Raw genomic sequence first — 21,463 nt, 5'->3', positions numbered from 1 at the left:
AAAAAAAAAAAAAAAAAAAAAAAAAAAAGAAAGGAAGGAAGGAAGGGAGAAAGGGTATCTTTAATTGGTTTCTCTCTGCTAGCATTTTACTATAGGCATTCAGGAGAAGTTATTCCACACCCTGAACGCTTTACTCAGGTATTTTTTTCCACCAAATATTCTATTTCATCACTCAGAATTTCTACCTTCCATAAAACACTAGGACACACAATTCAGCCACATTCTTTGCCAGATAATCAGGATCATTTTTCCGCCAGTTTCCAATAATATGTTCTTCATTTCCATCTGAGACCTCATCAGAATGGCCTTTAACATCCATACTTCTACTAGCCTTCTGTTACAACCTGTTAGGTAATCTCTAAGAAAACTGAGGCTTTCTCTGCAGCTCTCCTCTTCTTCTGAACTCTCAGGAGAATCACCCTTCGCAATCTATTTACAACAATACAGGCTTTTTTGTGTGTGTGTGAAACCGAGTCTCATTCTGTCACCCAGGCTGAGAGTGTAGTGGCTCCATCTCGGCTCACGGCAACCTCCGCCTCCCAGGTTCAAGCGATTCTCCTGCCTCAGTCTCCCGAGTAGCTGGGATTACAGGCATGTACCACCACACCTGGCTAATTGTTGTATTTTAGTAGAGACAGGGTTTCACCACGTTGGCCAGGCTTGTATTGAGCTCCTGACCTCAAGCGATCCACCTGCCTTGGCCTCCCAAACTGCTGGGATTACAGGCTTGAGCCACCGCGCCCGGCCTCAGTTTTGACTTTTTAAAGAGATTCTTATAAAGTCAGTAATCCAAAAGGCTAAGACCAACAATTCTGGTTTATCTTCCGGTTGAAAGGACCCTCCATACAGAACTCCACATCCAAACCTACTCATGCTGTATCAACAACTTTAGAACCCAGTAACTCCAGGAGTCTGGTTATTATGACAAATGAATACAGTGGACCATCTCTTCTGCTGGGACGACAGTTCCCTCATTTAACCCCACTAATTGCTAGGTATCCCCTAAAGACAGATTAAAAAAAAAAAAAAAAAAACGGCTGGGCACGGTGACTCACGCCTGTAATTCCAGCACTTTGGGAGGCCAAGGGGGGGCGAATCACGAGGTCAGGAGATCGAGACCATCCTGGCTAACATGGTGAAACCCTGTCTCTACTAAAAAAAAAAATACAAATATTTGCCAGGCGTGGTGGTGGGCGCCTGTAGTCTCAGCTACTCAGGAGGCTGAGGCAGGAGAATGGCGTGAACCCGGGAGGTGGAGCTTGCAGTGAGCTGAGATTGCGCCACTGCACTCCAGCCTGGGTGACTGAGCAAGACTCTGTCTCAAAAAAGAAACAAACAAAAAAAACTATTTCTTGCCAGGTGGCATGGCTCACAGCTGTAATCCCAGTACTTTGGGAGGCTGAGGCGGGTGGATCACGAGGTCAGGAGATTGAGACCATCCTGGCCAAGATGATGAAACCGCGTCTCTACTAAAAATACAAAAATTAGCTGGGTGTGGTGGCACACACCTGTAGTCCCAGCTACTAGGGAGGCTGAAGCAGGAGAATCGCTTGAACCTGGGAGGCGAAGGTTGCAGTAAGCTGAGATTGTGCCACTGCACTCCAGCCTGGCGAAAGAGTGAAACTCCATCTCAAAAACAAACAAACAAAATTTCCATTTGTTTTTGTGATGTATGTTGCATCATAGTACTATTTCTGTGTGGACATGTCTCCTGAATTGGAGTGTGCTTCTGTTTATAACCTATTCCATCTGCTTTCCCTGAGTGCACATGGATGTACTCTGCCGTGGCTAAGTGGCAGAATGGAATCTCTCTTAAATTAACAGTTGGTTGCCAAACACCTTCCGGCATAAATAGGTAACCGTTGACTGTGGTCGCATTTCATTTTACTAGAGCAGAGAGTACATATAACTATGTGCCAAACTACTGTCAGAAACAGCCAATTAATATTGCTGCACCTTGCCCCTTCAACTGTAAAACTCAACCTCTCATATTGATCAACATACTTCTTTTTTTCTAGCTGAGATTATAGGCGCCCACCACCACATCCAGCTAATTTTTGTATTTTTAGTAGAGATTAGGTTTTGCCATGTTGGTCAGGCTGCTCTCGAACTCCTGACCTCAGGTGATCCACCTGTCTCAGCCTCCCAAAGTGTTAGGATTACAGGCGTGAGCCACTGCGCCCGGCCTGATCAACATATTTCATTGCCAAAATTTAATGCCATTAAAGTTTTAGATCAGCTACACTTGAACAAGTAAATATTCTGTGAATAATTTTAAAAAGCCCTAAATTGGTTAAAATAAACTCTCATTTACAAAGTGAACTAACAGCTTTTAAGTTGTTTTCACATTAGATCCCTCTGTATTTATTTATTTTTTTTACAAATTAGGTGTTAGTGGAACATGGTTTTAACAAAAATTGCAGAAGGTAGTATTTAAGAATAATGAAATTCCCCTGATGTTAAAAAAGGGTTATTTGCATAACTTGTACGCTTTTACTACCCATGAGCCACCAAATAAAAATAAATTTTCCGATACATGTAATGTTGATACTGTACAAAGCTATTCTCAGTGACCAAGAGAAACTTCCTTTGAGAATATTTCAGATAAATATGACCCTGCTTTTCACAGTATTGTTTAGAAAAGATAATGAACATTTCATACACCAACTCACTATTATATTGTATCACTAGCCTACTTTATTTTTTTTTCTTTTGCTAGCCTACTTTAATAATTCCACAGTTGTTTACAATTTGAGATTTGGGGGAAAAAAACAAAAAAAATCAAAGATATATACATTTCTTTTTTTTTATTTTTTTTTTTTTTGAGACAGGGTCTTACTCTGTCACCCAGGTGGGAGTGCAGTGGCACAATCTCAGCTAACTGCAACCTCTGACCTCTGCCTCCCAGGCTAAAGCCATCCTCCCACCTCAGCTTCCAAGTAACTGGGACCACAGGCACGGACCACCATGCCTAGTTAATTTTTTTTTTTTTCCCTTAATAAAGGCTTCCAACTAATTTTTTAAAATTTTCTGTAGAGATGGGGTTTTGCCATGTTGCCCAGACTGGTCTCAAATTCCTGGGCTCAAGTGATTTGCCCTCCTTTGCCAGTTTGTTTGGTTGGGTTTTTTTTTTTTTTTTTTTGAGACAGAGTCCTACTCTGTCGCTCAGGCTAGAGTGCAGTGGCACGATCTCAGCTCACTGCAACCTCCGCCTCCTGGATTCAAGTGATTCTCCTGCCTCAGTCTCCTGAGTAGCTGGGACTACAGGCGCGCACCACCATGCCCAGCTAATTTTTGTATTTTTAGTAGAGATGGGGCATCACCATATTGGTTAGTCTGGTCTTGAACTCCTGACCTCATGATCCACCCACCTCGGCCTCCCAAAGTGCTGGGATTACAGGTGTGAGCCACCACACCCGGCCTGGTATTTTGGGGGTTCTTTTGTTTGTTTTTTGTTTTTTAAGATTAGCTTTTGGCCCGGTGAAGCGGCTCAAGCCTGTAATCCCAGCACTTCGAGAGGCTGGATGGCTTGAGGTCAGGAGTTTGAGACTAGCCTGGCCAACATGATGAAACCCCATCTCTCTACTAAATATATAAAAAAATAGGTGTGGTGGTACGTGCCTATAATCCTACCTACTCAGGAGGCTGAGACCACAGAACTGCTTGAACCTGGCAGGTGGAAGTTGCAGTGAGCCAAGATTGTACCACTGCACTCCAGCCTGGGTGACGGAGTGAGACTCCTTCTAAAAAAAAAAAAAAAAAGCCAGGCGCAGAGGCTCACACCTATGATCCCAGCACTTTGGGAGGCCAAGGCGGGTGGATCACGAGGTGAGGAGTTTGAAACCAGCCTGGCCAACATGGTGAAACCCCATCTGTACTAAAACACAAAAAAATTAGCCGGGCGTGGTGGTTGTGCATCTGTAATTCCAGCTTCTCAGGAAGTTGAGGCAGGGGAATCACTTGAACCCAGGAGGCAGAGGTTGCAGTGAGCCGAGATCATGCCACTGCACTCCAGCCTGGCAACAGAGCAAGACACAATCTCAAAATAAATACAATACAATACAATATTAGCTTTAGCCACTTTGGAGAGCAATTTGGCAAAACCTAGTAAAACTGAAATTGTGGACACCGTAAAGCACAGCAACTCCACTTCGGGATAGATACACCCTAGAACAGCAGTTCCCAACCTTTTTGGCACCAGGGACGGGTTGAGAGGAAAGGGGGGAATGGTTTTGGTATGAAACTGCTCCACTTTAGATCATCAGCCACTACATTCTATTAAAAGGCATGCAACCCAGAGTCCTCACGTGTGCAGTTCACAATAGGGTTTGTGCTCCTATGAGAATCTACTACCGCCCCTGATCTAACAGGCTCAGGCAGTTAACGCTCGCTTGCCCTCCACTTACTTCCTGCTGTGCAGCCTGGTTCCTAACAGGCCACAGACTGTACTGGTCCAGGCTTGGGCAATGGGGACCCTTGACCTAGAACAGTGGGTCTCAAACCATTTGGTACCAGGTCTCCATTGCACTTAAAAATGATGGAGAGCCAGGCTAAGTGGCGAGAACTTGTAGATCCACCTACTTGGGAGGTTGAGGTGGGTGGTTTGCTTGAGCCCAGGAGTTAGAGGCCAGCCTGGGCAACACAGCAAGACTGAATCTCTACAAAAACTAAAAATAAAAACGTTAGCCAGGCATAGTGGTGAGCATCTGCAGTCCCAGCTACTTGGGAGGCTAAGTCACGAGGATCACTTGAGCCCAAGAGTTTGAGGCTGTGGTGAGCTATGATGATGCCACTGCACTCCAGCCTGGGCAACAGAGTGAGACCCTGTCTCAAAAAAATAATAAAATAACTATATTTTCCCAAACAAAAAAATTAGTGAGAAAAGTGTCATTTTTCTCACTGTATGTTACATTTTTTTTTTTTCAAATCTCATATCTGGCTTAATAGAAAACATCTGTATTCTCGGCCGGGCGCGGTGGCTCAAGCCTGTACTCCCAGCACTTTGGGAGGCCGAGACGGGCGGATCACAAGGTCAGGAGATCGAGACCATCCTGCCTAACACGGTGAAACCCCGTCTCTACTAAAAAATACAAAAAACTAGCCGGGCGAACTGGCGGGCGCCTGTAGTCCCAGCTACTCGGGAGGCTGAGGCAGGAGAATGGTGTAAACCCGGGAGGTGGAGCTTGCAGTGAGCTGAGATCCGGCCATTGCACTCCAGCTTGGGCGACAGAGCGAGACTCCGTCTCAAAAAAAAAAAAGAAAGAAAACATCTGGATTCTCATATCTGCTTCTGCTGTCAATTTGTTGCAATATCGTATGTCATGTAGCCTCACGGAAAGGTCCACTGAACATTCATGAGAAGAGTGAGCATGAAAAAGGCCAAATAACACCTTAATATTATTATGAAAATTGTTTTGGTCTCATGGGCCAGACCACTCTTTGAGAACCATTGCCCTAGAGAAACTCAAGTGCACGTATAAAATGTTCTTTGCAGTATTATTCGTTATAACGAGAAGGTGGAACCAACCTATCTGTCCATCAATAAGGGACCATAAGATCCACAAGGACTACACTGGTGTTGCTTTGCTCACCATTGCATTTCCAGTAACTTAGCACATGTTAGCACCCAACAGGTACTCAGTCAACTTTTGTGGAAGTAGAGAAGGAAGGGAGAGAGGCAGAAAAGAAGAAAGTGAGGAGGTACAAATATCGTTCTGCAACCTGCTATTTTAATTTAACTCTACCTCATGGACATCTTTTCACACTTTTAGACTCTTTGTTCACAGGGTAGGAATACACAAAGGCCAAAGGACTCTTGCATAATGGGAAGCTTATTTTTTTTATTGTCCAAAAATAAAGGCATATTTAAGATGTCTCTTTAGGCTGGGCACGGTGGCTCACACCTATAATCCCAGCACGTTGGGAGGCCGAGGCAGGCGGATCACCTGAGGTCATGAGTTTGAGACCAGCCTGACCAACATGGAGAAACCCCATCTCTACTAAAAATACAAAAATTAGCTTGGCATGGTGACCCATATCTGTAATCCCACCTACGTGGGAGGCTGAGGCAGGAGAATCGCTGAACCCAGTAGGTGGAGGTTGTGGTGATCCAAGATCGGGCCATTGCACTCCATCCAGCCTGGGCAACAAGAGCAAGACTTCGTCCCAAAAAAAAAAAGGTCTGTTTAATACAGCCACGGGCTGCGAATCACTGCCACCTAGTGGTGCATTAAGAAGTTCACACAAGCCGGGCGCGGTGGCTCAAGCCTGTAATCTCAGCACTTTGGGAGGCCGAGACGGGCGGATCACGAGGTCAGGAGATCGAGACCATCCTGGCTAACACGGTGAAACCCCGTCTCTACTAAAAAATACAAAAAAACTAGCCGAGCAAGGTGGCGGGAGCCTGTAGTCCCAGCTACTAGGGAGGCTGAGGCAGGAGAACGGCGTGAACCCGGGAGACGGAGCTTGCAGTGAGCCGAGATCGCACCACTGCACTCCAGCCTGGGAGACAGAGCGAGATTCCGTCTCAAAAAAAAAAAAAAAAAAAGAATAGCTCTTCTTTTCGATCTCCTTTAGAGTTCACATGCTACCCCTGTCAGTGGCATGGATTCATTATGTAATTTATCCATTCTGCAAATATGTATGGAGTGGTGGTTCTGTGCCAGACACTGGTAATACAACGAATGCTGAGCAAAACCCAAGGCTCTCTCAGGGAACTTGAAGTCATGTGGAACTCTTTTAAGTCATGCATGTTATCCCTTTTCCTATCATGTATGCTACAAATATTTTCCATTTTAATACTTTCACAATCTGCACCATTTCTTTTTTTTTTTTTTGAGAGGAGTCTCGCTCTGTCGCCCAGGCTGGAGTGCAGTGGCGCGATCTCGGCTCACTGCAAGCTGTGCCTCCCGGGTTCAAGCCATTCTCCTGCCTCAGCCTCCCGAGCAGCTGGGACTACAGGCGCCCGCCACCACGCCTGGCTAATTTTTTTGTATTTTTAGTAGACACAGGGTTTCACCGCATTAGCCAGGATGGTCTCAATCTACTGACCTCGTGATCCACTCGCCTCGGCCTCCCAAAGTGCTGGGATTACAGGCGTGAGACACCACGCCGGGCACCCTTTTTTTTTTTTTTTTGAGACAGAGTCTTGCTCTATTGTCCAGGCTGGAGTGCAGTGGTGCCATCTCAGTGGTGCCATCTAGCTCACTAGAGGAGTCTCGCTCTGTCGCCCAGGCTGGAGTGCAGTGGCGCGATCTCGGCTCACTGCAAGCTGTGCCTCCCAGGTTCAAGCCATTCTCCTGCCTCAGCCTTCCGAGTAGCTGGGACTACAGGCGCGTGCTGCCACGCCCGGCTTTTTTTTTTTTTTTTTTTTGTATTTTTTAGTAGAGACGGAGTTTCACCATGTCGGCCAGGCTGGTCTTGAACTCCTGACCTCAAGTGATCCACCCGCCTCAGCCTCCCAAAGTGCTAGGATTACAGGCATGAGCCACCTCACCCAACCTGCACGATTTTTTAAAAACCCATTTATTTTATTTTATTTATTTATTACACTTTAAGTTCTAGGGTACATGTGCACAACGTGCAGGTTTATTACATAGGTATACATGTGCCATGGTGGTTTGCTGCACCCATCAACTCGTCATTTACATTAGGTATTTCTCCTAATGCTATCCCTCCCCCAGTCCCCCACCCCCCGGAAAGGCCCTGGTATGTGATGCTCCCTGCCCTCTGTCCATGTGTTTTCATTGTTCAACTCCCACTTAAGAGTTCTAACTCATTTTTGGCTCCCAGGGGATCCCGGCGTCTTAGCTGTGGATCTCCCAGTACTTGTAGGTCACAGGGCCACAGAGGCTGGGCCTCTAGGAGCAGAGGGCATACAACAGTCTATTGTTTACATTTTTTTGAGATGGTGTCTTGCTCTGTTGCCCAGGCTGGAGTGGAGTGCTTGGATTTCGGCTCACTGCAACCTCTGCCTCCTGGATTCAAGCAATTTTCCTGCCTCAGCCTCCCGAGTAGCTGGGACTGCAGGCACCCGCCATCATTCCTAGTTGGTTTTTTTTTGTATTTTTAGTAGAGAGGGGGGGTTTCACCATGCTGGCCAGGCTGGTCTTGAACTCCTGAGATACACCCTCCTAGGCCTCCCAAAGTGCTGGGATTACAGGTGTGAGCCACCGTGCCCGACCTTCAAAACCCATTTCTAAATTCCAAAGAATAACTTCTATTAGTGCACTCTTACTAAGAGAGGTAAAGCAAAACGAACTGTAAAAGCAACTGTAACTGAAGTCCATTTGAGACATGGCTCAGTATTTCAATGAAAATTTAACACAGTCTATGAAATACTATCTCAAATGTAGTTCTGCAAATTAAGGAACAAATAGTAGTAGCTGCATTTACAAATTCAAGAGTGAAACGTGCATAATTCGAGCAACCGAAAGTTTGGGACAGAGAGATAGGAGAAGCCAAAGTGATTAGTGTACTGACATTTTTGTGTGGGAAAGGCTTGGCGTTGGACATCTTACATCTTTACATACATATATAACCCTAACCACGATCCTATGCGATGGGAACCAACATCATCTCCATAGTAATAACTAATATGTATCTGGCCTTTGCCACATGCAAACTTCACATACATATGTCAGTGAGGTCGGTCCTATTATTTACCTCACTTTACAAACGAAGCAGCGGAGGCGTGAAAAAGCTATTAATAGGTAACTAGTTCAAAGTCACATAGCCCCTAAGTGGTGGGGCAAGAATTCTGACTGAGTGTCTTTCTCACTTCAGAACCTACACTTTTAAACATTATGCAGTCTTTGTTGGGCTCTGTATCGCCTAACCTTTGACAAGGCATTGCAAATATAAGTCATCAATGAATGAGACCACAAACGCATGCAGGAACAAAAACAAAAGATGAAAAACAGAACAGGCAGAACAAGAGTTCGACACCAGCCTGGCCAACATGGCGAAACCCCGTCTCTACTAAAAATACAAAAATTAGCAGGGCGTAGTGGTGGGCGCCTGTAATCCCAGCTACTGGGGAGGCCGAGGCAGGAGAATCGCTTGAACCTGGCAGATGGAGGTTGCAGTGAGCTGAGATCTCATCATTGCACTCCAGCCTGGGCGAAGAGCCAGACTCCATCTCAAAAACAAAACAAAACAAAAGGGAAGAACAAAAACGTAGTTACTTGGAGGGGTCACCCACCCCGTAGGCGTGTCTAGGACCAGCTGAGGACTCCGCGTCTGGGTGGTAACCTTGGTAACCTGCTAGCGCGCAGCTGGCCCTCCGGAAGTCAGACTTCGCTGGGCTGAGCGAGTTACGCCAGCGCCGACTGGCGTCCTGGTGGAGTCTGCACAGAGGAGACACCTGATCCGGCGGGAGGCGGCCAGGGGAGCGCGCACGGATTAGCTGGAGCAGACGGGGGTCGGCTGGGCGCTGACTGGGAGACCGCAGTCCCGGGGAGCGCACCGAAGTTCTCGCGTGGCCCAGACGCGGGGTCCCAAGATGGTGCCGTTAGGAGCCCCAACTCAGTGATGGCGGCCGTGGAGGGGACCCCTACCGAGCGGGAGGCTGGGAGTGGCCCGGAGGTGAGACTCCCCTGCATTCACAGAGTTGGGGGCCGCGGCGCCTGCGTCCTCCGGCAAGCTAGGAGTGGAGCAGAACTCATATGCCTATGCAGAGAGGCCTGGGGGACCTCAGGAGGATGTAGGCTCCAGGTGCGCATGGCTGGGCGTTCTTGCTCTCAGTAGGCTTCTTGGTCTCCACGTGCTCCGCCCCCGGCCCTGTCCGGCTACTCTTGCCTATTCCAGTTCCCTCCTGTGGGTACCGCTAAGGCATCTTCCTGAGGCCCAGAATCCACCATCGGGCATAAATTGATTATTCCTCACCCAAAGCTGTGCCAGGTATATTTGTATCTGTAACCAAATCTGGTTTCTGCATCCCACGAGTGACCCCGCGGGGAGACTAAACTAAGCTACAGGAATGAACTGTATGGTTCAGGTATGTTCTACTACTCAGTCTAAAATATTAGGACTGTTAAGAGTTCAGACAAGGGAGGGATTTAGGTGGGCTGGTCTCTCTGTAAGGGTCTACATTCCTTTTAGGAGCAGCTTTGAAGGGGTGGCCTGCCCCTCCACACCTGTGGGCGTTTCTCGTAAGGTGGAAGGAGAGACGAGAAAAGAAACAGACACACAGACAAAGTATAGAGAAAGAAAAGTAGGCCTAGGGGACTGGCGCTCAGCATACGGAGGACAGACCAGTGCACTGGTCTTTGAGTTCCCTCAGTATTTATTGATCATTATTTTTACCATCTCAGAGAGGGGGATGTGGCAGGTCAATAGGGTAATCGTGCGGAGAGGGTCAGCAGGAAAACGTGAACAAAGATCTCTGTGTCATAAATAAGTTTAATGAAAGGTGCTGTGCCTTGATGTGCATGTATACAAACATCTCCACAAACATTTCTGTGCATTAAAGAGCAGCACTGCTGCTAGCATGTCTCACCTCCAGACCTAAGGCAGTTTTTTCCTATCTCAGTAAATAGAACATACAATCCATTGTCCAGGGAGGAGCAGGAGACAGATGTCTTCCTCTATCTCAACTGCAAAGAGGCCTTCCTCTTTTATTAATCCTCCTCAGCACAGACCCTTTACAGGCTGGGGGACAGTCTGGTCTTTCCCTTCCCACGAGGCCGTATTTCAGACTATCACATGGAGAGAAACCTTGGACAATACCTGGCTTTCCTAGGCAGAGGTCCCTGCGGCCTTCTGCAGTGTTTGTGTCCCTGGATACTTGAGATTAGAGAATGGTGATGACTTTTAACAAGCATACTGCCTTCAAGCACTTGTTTAACAAAGCACATCCTGCATAGCACTAAATCCATTAAACCTTGAGTAAACACAGCACATGTCTCTGCAAGCACAGGGTTGGGGGTAGGGTTACAGATAAACAGCATCTCAAGGCAGAAGAATTTTTCTTAGTACAGAACAAAATGGAGTCTCTATGTCTACTTATTTCTGCACAGACACAGTAACAGTCCGATCTTTCTTTTCCCCACAAGCTTCAAAAGTCATGTTGTTTGGGAAGCCTTCCCGGATTGCTACTACAGCGCTTTTAGCATCTAATTTGTAATCTAATTCATAGGCTCTTACTACCTTGTTTCGTGTGTGAGTCTTCCTCTAGGCATAGACTCTGTTTAGCTTCACCTAATGCATGCCCATGAATGTGAATTAAAAAGGATTCACATAGTTACAAGGTGCTAAGAACTGGGCATGAAATAGTGGTATTTCCTAAGTTAAGAAATGGTGGCCCCTGGGCCAGCTTTGAGTGTAGACACATTTTCTTGGCTCATGCTCTTTGTTTTTATTTGAATTAATGGCCAACTTACTTTTTTTCTTGAGACAGAGTCTTGCTCTGTCACCAGGCTGGAGTGCAGTGGTGCAATCTCGGCTCACCGCAACCTCCGCCTCCCGGGTTCAAGCGATTCTCCTGCCTCAGCCTCCCGAGTAGCTGGGGTTATAGGTGCCTGCCACCACGCCCGGCTAATTTTTGTATTTTTAGTAGAGACAGGGTTTCACCATGTTGGTCAGGCTGGTCTCGATCTCCCGACCATGTGTCCACCCCCTTTAGCCTCCCAAAGTGCTGGGATTACAGGCCTGAGCAACCGTGCCTGGACTTTTTTTTTTTTTTAAATCAATTATGCCTACTTAATGAAGCCTCCATTAAAGCCCCAAAGGATGGAGTTTGGAGAGCTTCCAGATAGCTGAACACATAGAGGTTCCTGGACAGTGGTGTGCCCAGAGAGGGCATGGAATCTCTGCTCCCCCTCCCATTTGGCTTGCCTGATGCATCTCTTCATCTGTGTCCTTTGTAATATCCTTTATAATGAACTGGTAAATATAAGTACATGTTTCCCTGAGTTCAGTGGCAGAGTTTGCCACTCTAGCAAATAATTTAACCCAATAAGGGAGCTTGGGATCCCTGATTTATAGCTGGTCGGTCAGAAGCACAGGTAAAACAACCTGGGACTTGCGATGGGCATCAGAAGTGCGGTGCAGTCTGGTGAATTGAGTCCTCAACCTGTGGGATCTGACGCCATCTCCAGCTAGACAGTGTCCGAATTGAACTGAATTAGAGAACACCTAGCTGTTGTTGCTGCAGAATTTATTGCTTGCTTGGTGTGTGTGGGAAAACCCCAAAATATCTGGTCAGAGGGTATCGTGGCTCTGTAACCGCCCAGTGGGATCACCTTGCCCACTGCCTAGACAGAGCCAATTTATCAAGACATGGGAATTTATCAAGAAAGGGGAATTGCAACGGAGGAAGAGTAATTCATGCAGAGTTGGCTATGCAGGAGACGGGAGTTTTACTATTAAACAGTCTCTCGGAGCATTTGTAGATCAGAGTTTTTGAGGATAATTTGGCATATGGGCTCGGAAAGTGGGAAGTGCTGATTGGTTGGGTTAAAGATGAACTCATCGAGGGGTGAAGTGAGTTCTACTTTCTGACTTATGCTCCCAGGTGGGATTGCAGAACTGGTTCATCCAGGTTATCGGTCTGGGTGGTGTCATTTGCTGCACTGGAATGCAGGGTCCACAAAACATCTCAAGCACTGATCTTAGGTTTTGCAACAGTGATGTTACTCCCAGGGGCAATTTGGGGAGGTTCAAACTCTTATAGAGGCTGTATGGCCCCTAATTGTAATTTCTAATCTTGTAGCTAATTTGTTAGTCCTACAAAGGCAGACTGGTCCCCAGGCAAGAAGGAGTTTTTCAGGAAAGGGCTATTATCAATTTTGTTTCAGCATTTAATCTATAAACTAAATTCCTTCCCAGGGCTGGTTTGACCTATGCCTTTGTTCATACCAGGAATGAACAAAGACAGTTTAGAGGTCAGAAGATGGGTTAGTTAGGTCTGCTTTCTTTCACTGTCATAATGTCCTCAATTATAATTTTGCAAAGGCAGTTTCAGCTCTTGCCTGTTATCCCAACGATTCAGGAGGCTGAGGCAGGAGGATGGTTTGAGGCCAGAGTTCAAGGCTGCAGTGAACTATGATGGCACCACTGCACTCCAGCCTGGGTGACAGCAAGACCCTCATCCCTAAAACTAAAAATAATTAAAATAAACATTTGGTTAAACAAGTCTTCTGTGTTGATTGACTGTGGTGTAAGAGCAGAGGGAAAACTTTTTTTTTCATTAGACCATTCTTTTACAATGCTCTCTTAATTCCTGAGGGTTCATCTTAATTCACTTCTTTATTGGCTATATCTCTTTGCAATAGTTATTTTCAAAAAGGGCTTATAACTGTCATACTCCCTAAGTTTTTACATAACTGGAAATGTTTGCCTATTGCTTTTAATGCAAGAGAACACTTTACTGGGTAAAAAAATTATCGGCTCACACTTTGTTTCTCCTTGGAATTATATGGGCATTACTAATTCTGGTATGGAGTATAACTGTGGAAGGGCAAAGTCAACCTGAAATTCTGTCTTGCACATTACTTCCTTTTCTGCCTAGATGCCCATTTGCTCATTTATTCCTGAAATTTAATTACTTCAAAAGGACATGTCTCAGTTTTGACTCTTCTACTTTTTATGAGCTACAATTTACCTTTCCAATAGATTTAAGTGTTTATTTCAGCAACATTTTTCTCTGTTTTATATATATATATATATTTTTTTTTTTTTTAATGTTCTTTTTTTTGTTTTCAGATGGAGTTTTGCTCTTGTTGCCCAAGCTGGAGTGTAATGGCGCGATCACGGCTCACCACAACCTCCGCCTCCCGGGTTCAAGCGATTCTCCTGCCTCAGCCTCCCGAGTAGCTGGGACTACAGGTACATGCCACCATGCCCAGCTAATTTTGTGGTTTTAGTAGACACGGGATTTCTCCATGTTGGTCAGGCTGGTCTCGAACTCCTGACCTCTGGTGATCCGCCTGCCTCAGCCTCCCAAAGCGCTGGGATTACAGGCGTGAGCCACTGCGTCCGGCCTGTTTGCTCTTTTCTTTAGGAACACTAATTATATTTATTTGATTATCTTTCTTTAGTTACTGGTTTTCTCTGTAATCACATTTGTATTCATTTCATTTTTTATTATTTCTCCAGGCTTCATTGTGATCTTGTCGTGATTATTTTCGTTGTTCCTTATGTGAATTTCATCTACATAATGCTTTTCATTTGCCCTTCCATTTATTTCCTCAGCTTTGTCAAATCACTTCTCACTTCTTTTTATTGCTTTCTCATCTATTTTGTTTTTGGCCAGGCATGGTGGCTCCTGTCTGTAATCTTAGCACTTTGGGAGGCTGAAGGATCGCTTGAGGCAGCAGTTTGAGACCAGCCTGGGCAACATAGTGAGACCTTCTCTCTACAAAAAATTGTTTTAAACTAGCTGGATATGGTGGTGTGCCTATGGTGTCAGGCTGAAGTGGGAGAATTGCTTGAGCCCAGGAGTTTGAGGTTGCAGTGAGCTATGATTGCACCACTGCACTCCAGCCTGGGTGACAGAATGACAGCATGTATGAAAAAAACAAAAGAAGCTGGGCGCACTGGCTCACGCCTGTAATCCTAGCACTTTGGGAGGCCGAGGCAGGAGGATCCCTTGAGGCCAGGAGTTCCAGAACACCCCGGGCAACATGGCAAGCCCCATCTCTACAAAAAATTTGGCATGTGTGCTGCAGCATGCCTGTAATCCCAGCTACTTGGGAGGCTGAGGTGGGAGAATCATCTCAGCCTGAGAGGTCAAGACTGCAGTGAACCATGATTGCACGACTGCACTGCACTCCAGCCTGGGTGACAGAGTGAGACCCTATCTCAAAAAAAAAAAAAAAAAAAAACGTAAAAAAAAGAATGGCCTGGCACAGTGGCTCACACCTATAATTCCAGCACTTTGGGAGGCCAAGGTGGGAGGATCGCTTGAAACCAGGAGTTCAAGACCAGCCTGGGCAGCCCCACTGCTATTATTTTTTCCTTTTTCTTTCTTTCTTTTTTTTTTTTTTGGCTACATGACTCTATTTTTTTTTTTTTTTTTTTTTGAGACAGAGTCTTGCTCTGTCGCCCAGGCTGGAGTGCAGTGGCCAGATCTCAGCTCACTGCAAGCTCCGTCTCCCGGGTTCCCGCCATTCTCCTGCCTCAGCCTCCAGAGTAGCTGGGACTACAGGCGCCCGCCACCTCGCCCGGCTAGTTTTTTGTATTTTTTAGTAGAGATGGGGTTTCACCGGGTTAGCCAGGATGGTCTCGATCTCCTGACCTCGTGATCCGCCCGTCTCGACCTCCCAAAGTGCTGGGATTACAGGCTTGAGCCACCGCGCCCGGCCGATGTTTTTTTTTTTAATTAAAAATGTCAAATTTTTAAATGTGTAATCTGTTTTAAACCCTTATATCTCTTCTTTAGGCTTTTATTTAAAGAGTTATTTTGTCTAAAATTTCTTTGAGATAATGGAGAACTCTCTGCTGAATGTTTCCTATTAATTTCCTTGTATTCCTCATGGATGGATGTTTCTTTTCTTTCTTTTTTTTTTGAGACACAGTCTCGCTCTTTCACCCAGGCTGGAGTGCAGTGGTGTGATCTCAGCTCACTATAAGCTCTGCCTCCCGGGTTCACGCCATTCTCCTGCCTCAGCCTCCTGAGTAGCTGGGACTACAGGCTCCCGCCACCGCGCCCCGCTAATTTTTTGTGTTTTTAGTTGAGACAGGGTTTCACTGTGCTAGCCATGATGGTCTCGATCTCCTGACCTCGTGATCCGCCCGCCTTGGCCTCCCAAAGTGCTGGGATTACAGGCGTGAGCCACCGCGCCCGGCTTCATGGATGTATGTTTTTAATCTGTTACTCATGTTCCTTTCTTTCCTTTATTCTTCCTTGAAGATACATATTTTTTTATTTTAAGCATACATCCTACAAATTTATCTTAACAATTACTACTCAATAATGAATGAAGCAGGCTCTTTATTAAAAAGTACTATGGGAACAAGCAGAGGAAATTCAGCCCAGGCACTTCAAAGCCTTCATACAGATTTGCTGCCACAAACACCTCATCAAATCTAGAGGCACACCTTCCTTCAGCTTTTGGCTTTCAAGAGTTCAGTATGACACAATAAAAGCCCTTCAGATCACAAGTTTTTTGTTAAAAAAAAAAAAAAATTGGGCAGCCTTTAATCTACCATCTTTTAAATAGTAATCTGCTTCTGAATTTTGAAATATGTGTGTGTGTATATATATATATATATATATATATATATATATATACATCTCAAACCAAAAGAAAAAAACCACTATACTCTTTAAGGGAAAATTATGACAAAGCCAATTCTTTCCAATAATAAAGGTTGAGGATTTGATAATATGGACACCCAATAGCAGTAAGCCCACTGTCTTTCAGTTGCAGGAGAGGGTATGGTATTTAAATGAAATCCAAGGCCAGGTGCAGTGACTCACACTCACAATCCCAGCATTTTGGGAGTCCAAGGCAGGATGATTGCCTGACCCCAGGAGTGTGAGACCAGCCTGGGTAACATGGTGAGACCATATCTCTAAAAAAAAAAAAAAAAGAAAGAAAGAAATCCAGCCTATTTTTGTTCTAGGGACATATTACTTAATATTTAAAGGGTAAATATTAATAATAATAGTAATAACAGCAGCTGACACATAGTGCTTTCTATATGCAAAACACTGTTCTAAATGTTTTATGTATATTTATATATGTTTGATTCTCATAACAAGTCTATGAGGTAAATACTATTGTTAAGTCCATTTTATAGATGAGGAAGCTAGGGCACTGAGAGCTCCGTGATTTGCCTGAGGTCTCACCATCATTAAGTGGTGGTGCCAGGTTTCAAACTCAGGCAGTTTGCCCTTCAGTCCATGCTCTTAATCACTGTGCCATGTTGCTGCTCATTCACTGCAAGAAGATTAATGACTATAGTCCCTATGAGCAGGACCACGCTCCCAAGGAGCTCAGAAATGTGTTTTTGTGACTGACTGATATGGTTTGGCTCTGTGTCTCCACCCAAATCTCATCTTGAATTGTACTTCCGTAATTCCCACATGTTGTGGGAGATAATATGAATCATGGGGATGGTTTCCCCCATACTGTTTTCGTGGTAGTGAACAAGTCTCATGAGACCTGATGGTTTGATCATTGGTTTCTGTTTTTGCATCTTCCTCATTTTCTCTTGCCACCACCATGTAAGAAGTGCCTTTTGCCTCCTGCCATAATTCTGAGGCCTCTCGAGCCATGTAGAACTGTAAGTTCAATTAAACCTCTTTCCCAGTCTCGGGTATGTCTTCATCAGCAGCGTGAAAACAGACTAATATAGTAAATTGGTACCAGAGGTGCTGCTGAAAAGACACCCAAATATGGAAGCAATTTTGGAGCTGCATAACAGGCAAAGGCTGGAACAGTATGGGGGGGCTCAGAAGAAGACAGGAAAATGTGGGAAAGTTTGGAACTTCATAGAGAGTTGTTGAAGGGGTGGCCTGCCCCTCTACACCTGTGGGCATTTCTCGTTAGGTGGAACAAGAGACTTGAGAAAAGAAATGAGACACAGAGACAAAGTATAGAGAAAGAAAAAGTGGGCCCAGGGGACCGGCGCTCAGCATACAGAGGACCTGCACCGGCGCTGGTCTCTGAGTTCCCTCATTATTTATCAATCATTATCTTTACCATCTCAGACAAGGGGAAGTGGCAGGACAAAAGGATCATAGTAGGGAGAAGGTCAGCAGAAAGACATATGAATAAAGATCTCTGTGACATGAATAAGTTTAAGGAAAAGTGCTGTGCCTTGATATGCATATGCAAACATCTCCATAAACCTTTTTAGTGCATAAAGAGCAGCATTGCCACTAGCAAGTCCCACCTTCAGCCCTAAAGCAGTTTTCTCCTATCAGTAAATAGAACATACAATCGGGTTTTACACCAAAGGTTCCACTGCCCAGGGACAGGCAGGAGACAGATGCCTTTCTCTATCTCAACTGCCCAGAGGCCTTCTTTCCTCTTACACTAATCCTCCTCAGTCACAGACCCTTCACGGGTGTCAGGCCAGGGGACCATTAGGTCTTTCCCTTCCCGCGATGTGATAGGCATGATTGATTTTGAAATGTGAGGACATAAGATTTGGAGGGGCCGGGGCAGAATGATGTGGTTTGGCTCTGTGTCCCCACTCAAATCTCATCTTGAATTGTACTCCCATGAATCCCACATTTTGTGGGAGGGATATGGGGAGAGAGAATTTGAATCATGGGGGCAGTTTTCCCCTATTCTTATGGTAGTGAATAAGTCTCATGAGATCTGATGGTTTCATCATCGGTTTCTGCTTTTGCATCTTCCTCATTTTCTCTTGCCACCGCCATGTAAGATGTGCCTTTCACCTCCCACAATTCTGAGGCCTTCCCAGCCATGTGGAACTGTAAGTCCAATTAAACCTCTTTTTCTCTCCAGTATCAGCCGCATGAAAATGAACTAATCCACTGGGGAAGGTCAGGGATTTGATAACATGGACACTCAAAAGCAATAAGCTCATCTATCTTGTAATTTCAGAAGAAATAAAATTGCCATACAAAAGGAGGCAATTTCATCAGAATATCAGAAAGAAAAATGTGAAGTCTGAGAAAAAGAGAATTGATTTCTATTGAAATGACAGCCAATTATTTTTATTCTGAGGCATAGTACAGATTTGCGTAACTATCATGGTATATTGGGAGGAACGAGCAGTATGCTGGTTATTAATTTATTGCGTCTCAACTCCAAATCCACTATCTTTGCTTGTGTTACAAAGCTGGATTCTGTAAACATTTTTCCTTTGCCAGTTGGTACAAGATTTAGACTTTGTCAACAGAGGATGCTGGAGGGACAATGCATGGCCATAGGAAGAGAAACTAACTTATTTTCCTGGTACCAGTGTGCTGTTCTATTTTTATTTGTTTATTTTAATTATTTACTGATGTGGCTGCTAGCAGATCAACTTGTGGAAGGCCTGGTGGCACTTACCCTAGTGGGCTGCTTCCTGTGAACCAGTTCAGGCCCAGCCACACCATCTAGCAAGTTCCTCCCCCATCCAACAGGCCACTTCCTGTGGACCAACTCCAGATTGCCCTCCTCCCCCAGTGAATTAATTCACCACCCTTTAGGCCACTCCCACAGCCCAGCTCCAGCCTGCACCCTGGCAGGTTTCTTTACCAACAGAGTATGTGGTAGCACAGGTTCCTGTGATAGCCACAGTGTCTCTAGTGAAGTCCACATCTCAGCTTTGGCAGGGAAAGGTCTGAGTTCTTTGTTCCTCCCTCTGAGACTGCCCAGCATAGTGAAGAGGTGATATTTGTATTTTAGGAATCATAGAATGATCTACTTATCATTTCAGATTCTGAAAACAGGAATAAGATGAAGGAATGAAAATCAAAGATGGAAATTTCTGAAGAAAAGAAGTCAGCAAGGGCTGCATCTAAAAAACTCCAAAGACAGATCACCCAGGAATGTGAGTTAGTTGAAACCAGTAATTCTGAGGACAGATTGTTGAAGCACTGGGTAAGCCCTTTAAAGGATGCAGTGAGACATCTCCCTTCCCAAAAGAGAAGTATCAGGGAAATGCGTATTATCCCCAAGAAAGCCATTGTGGGAAAGATTGGCCATGGATGTAATGAAGGAGAAAAAATACTTTCTGCAGGAGAAAGCTCCCATAGATATGAGGTTAGTGGCCAAAACTTCAAACGTAAGTCAGGATTAACTGAACATCAGAAAATTCATAATATAAATAAGACCTATGAATGTAAGGAATGTGGAAAAACCTTCAACAGGAGTTCAAACCTGATCATACATCAGAGAATTCATACAGGAAATAAACCATATGTGTGTAATGAATGTGGGAAAGACTCTAATCAAAGTTCAAATCTTATACATCAGAGAATTAATACAGGAAAGAAACCTTATATATGTCATGAACATGGAATAGACTTCAATCAGAGCTCTAATCTGGTGAGACATAATCAAATTCACAGTGGTGGGAATCCCTATGAGTGCAAAGAGTGTGGGAAGGCTTTTAAGGGAAGCTCAAATCTTATCTTACACCAGAGACTCCACAGTGGAGAGAAAGCCTATGAATGTCACAAACATGGGAAGACCATCAGTGGGTGCACAGCTTTCCTCAAACATCAGAGACTGCATGCTGGAGACAAACTTGAAGAATGTGAGAAAACCTTCAGCAAGGATGAGGAGCTTACGGAAGAGCAGAGAATTCACCAGGAAGAGAAAGCTTATTGGTGTAATCAGTGTGGTAGGAATTTCCAGGGCAGCTCAGACCTCATCAGACATCAGGTAACTCATACAGGAGAGAAACCGTATGAATGTAAAGAATGTGGGAAAACTTTCAATCAGAGCTCAGACCTTCTGAGACATCATAGAATTCACAGTGGAGAAAAACCTTGTGTATGTTGCAAATGTGGGAAATCTTTTAGGGGCATCTCAGATCTTATTAGACACCATCGTATTCATACTGGAGAGAAACCCTATGAATGTAGTGAATTTGGGAAAGCCTTCAGCCAGCGGTCACACCTTGTTACACACCAGAAAATCCATACTGGAGAGAAGCCCTATCAGTGCAATGAATGTGGGAAAGCCTTCAGACGGCCTTCCCTCCTTATTCAACATTGGAGAATTCACAATGGTGACAAACCCTATGAATGTAAGGAATGTGGGAAACTCTTCATTTGGCACACTGCTTTCCTCAAACATCAGAGATTGCATGTTGGAGAGAAACTTGAATGTGAGAAAACCTTCAGCCAGGATGAGGAGCTTACGGAAGAGCAGAGAATTCACAAGGAAGAGAAAGCTTATTTGTGTAATCAGTGTGGTAGGGCTTTCCAGGGCAGCTCAGACCTCATCAGACATCAGGTAACTCATACAAGAGAGAAACCGTACGAATGTAAAGAATGTGGAAAAACTTTCAATCAGAGCTCAGACCTTCTGAGACATCATAGAATTCACAGTGGAGAAAAACCTTATGTATGCACCAAATGTGGGAAATCTTTTAGGGGTAGCTCAGATCTTATTAAACACCATCGTATTCACACTGGAGAGAAACCCTATGAATGTAGTAAATGTGGGAAATCCTTCAGCCAGAGGTCACACCTTGCTACACACCAGAAAATCCATACTGGAGAGAAGCCCTATCAGTGCAATGAATGTGGGAATGCCTTCAGGCGACATTCCCTCCTTATTCAACATCAGAGAATTCATAGTGGCGAGAAACCTTATGAATGTAAGGAGTGCGGGAAACTCTTCATGTGGCACACAGGTTTCCTCAAACATCAGAGGCTGCATGCTGGAGACAAATTTGAAGAATGTGAGAAAACCTTCAGCAAGGATGAAGAGCTTACGGAAGAGCAGAGAATTCACCAGGAAGAGAAAGCTTATTGGTGTAATCAGTGTGGTAGGACCTTCCAGGGCAGCTCAGACCTCATCAGACATCAGGTAACTCATACAAG

The 21,463-nt window shown here is 44.9% G+C and overlaps 2 protein-coding genes across 2 annotated transcripts in view; one reads left to right on the top strand and one right to left on the bottom strand.

The window, feature by feature from the left end:
* LOC111521372 overlaps window positions 1-21,463 on the bottom strand; it is a 35,402-nt gene that overhangs the window by 7,504 nt on the left and 6,435 nt on the right. The window lies entirely within an intron of this gene.
* Window positions 13,771-21,463, top strand: part of ZNF594 (zinc finger protein 594) — a 9,664-nt gene continuing 1,971 nt past the window's right edge. The window contains 3 exon segments of the mRNA XM_026456325.2: window positions 13,771-13,827; window positions 19,345-21,459; window positions 21,462-21,463. The exon segment at window positions 21,462-21,463 is cut by the window's right edge and continues 516 nt beyond it. Of these exon segments, the coding sequence (XP_026312110.2) occupies window positions 19,386-21,459; window positions 21,462-21,463 (2,076 nt within the window). The 5' untranslated portion in view covers window positions 13,771-13,827; window positions 19,345-19,385.

This window comes from Piliocolobus tephrosceles, chromosome 16 (assembly GCF_002776525.5).
Source record: "Piliocolobus tephrosceles isolate RC106 chromosome 16, ASM277652v3, whole genome shotgun sequence".
In the NCBI taxonomy this organism is placed as follows: Eukaryota; Metazoa; Chordata; class Mammalia; order Primates; family Cercopithecidae; genus Piliocolobus; species Piliocolobus tephrosceles.
This window is presented reverse-complemented; position numbering and strand designations above follow the sequence as displayed.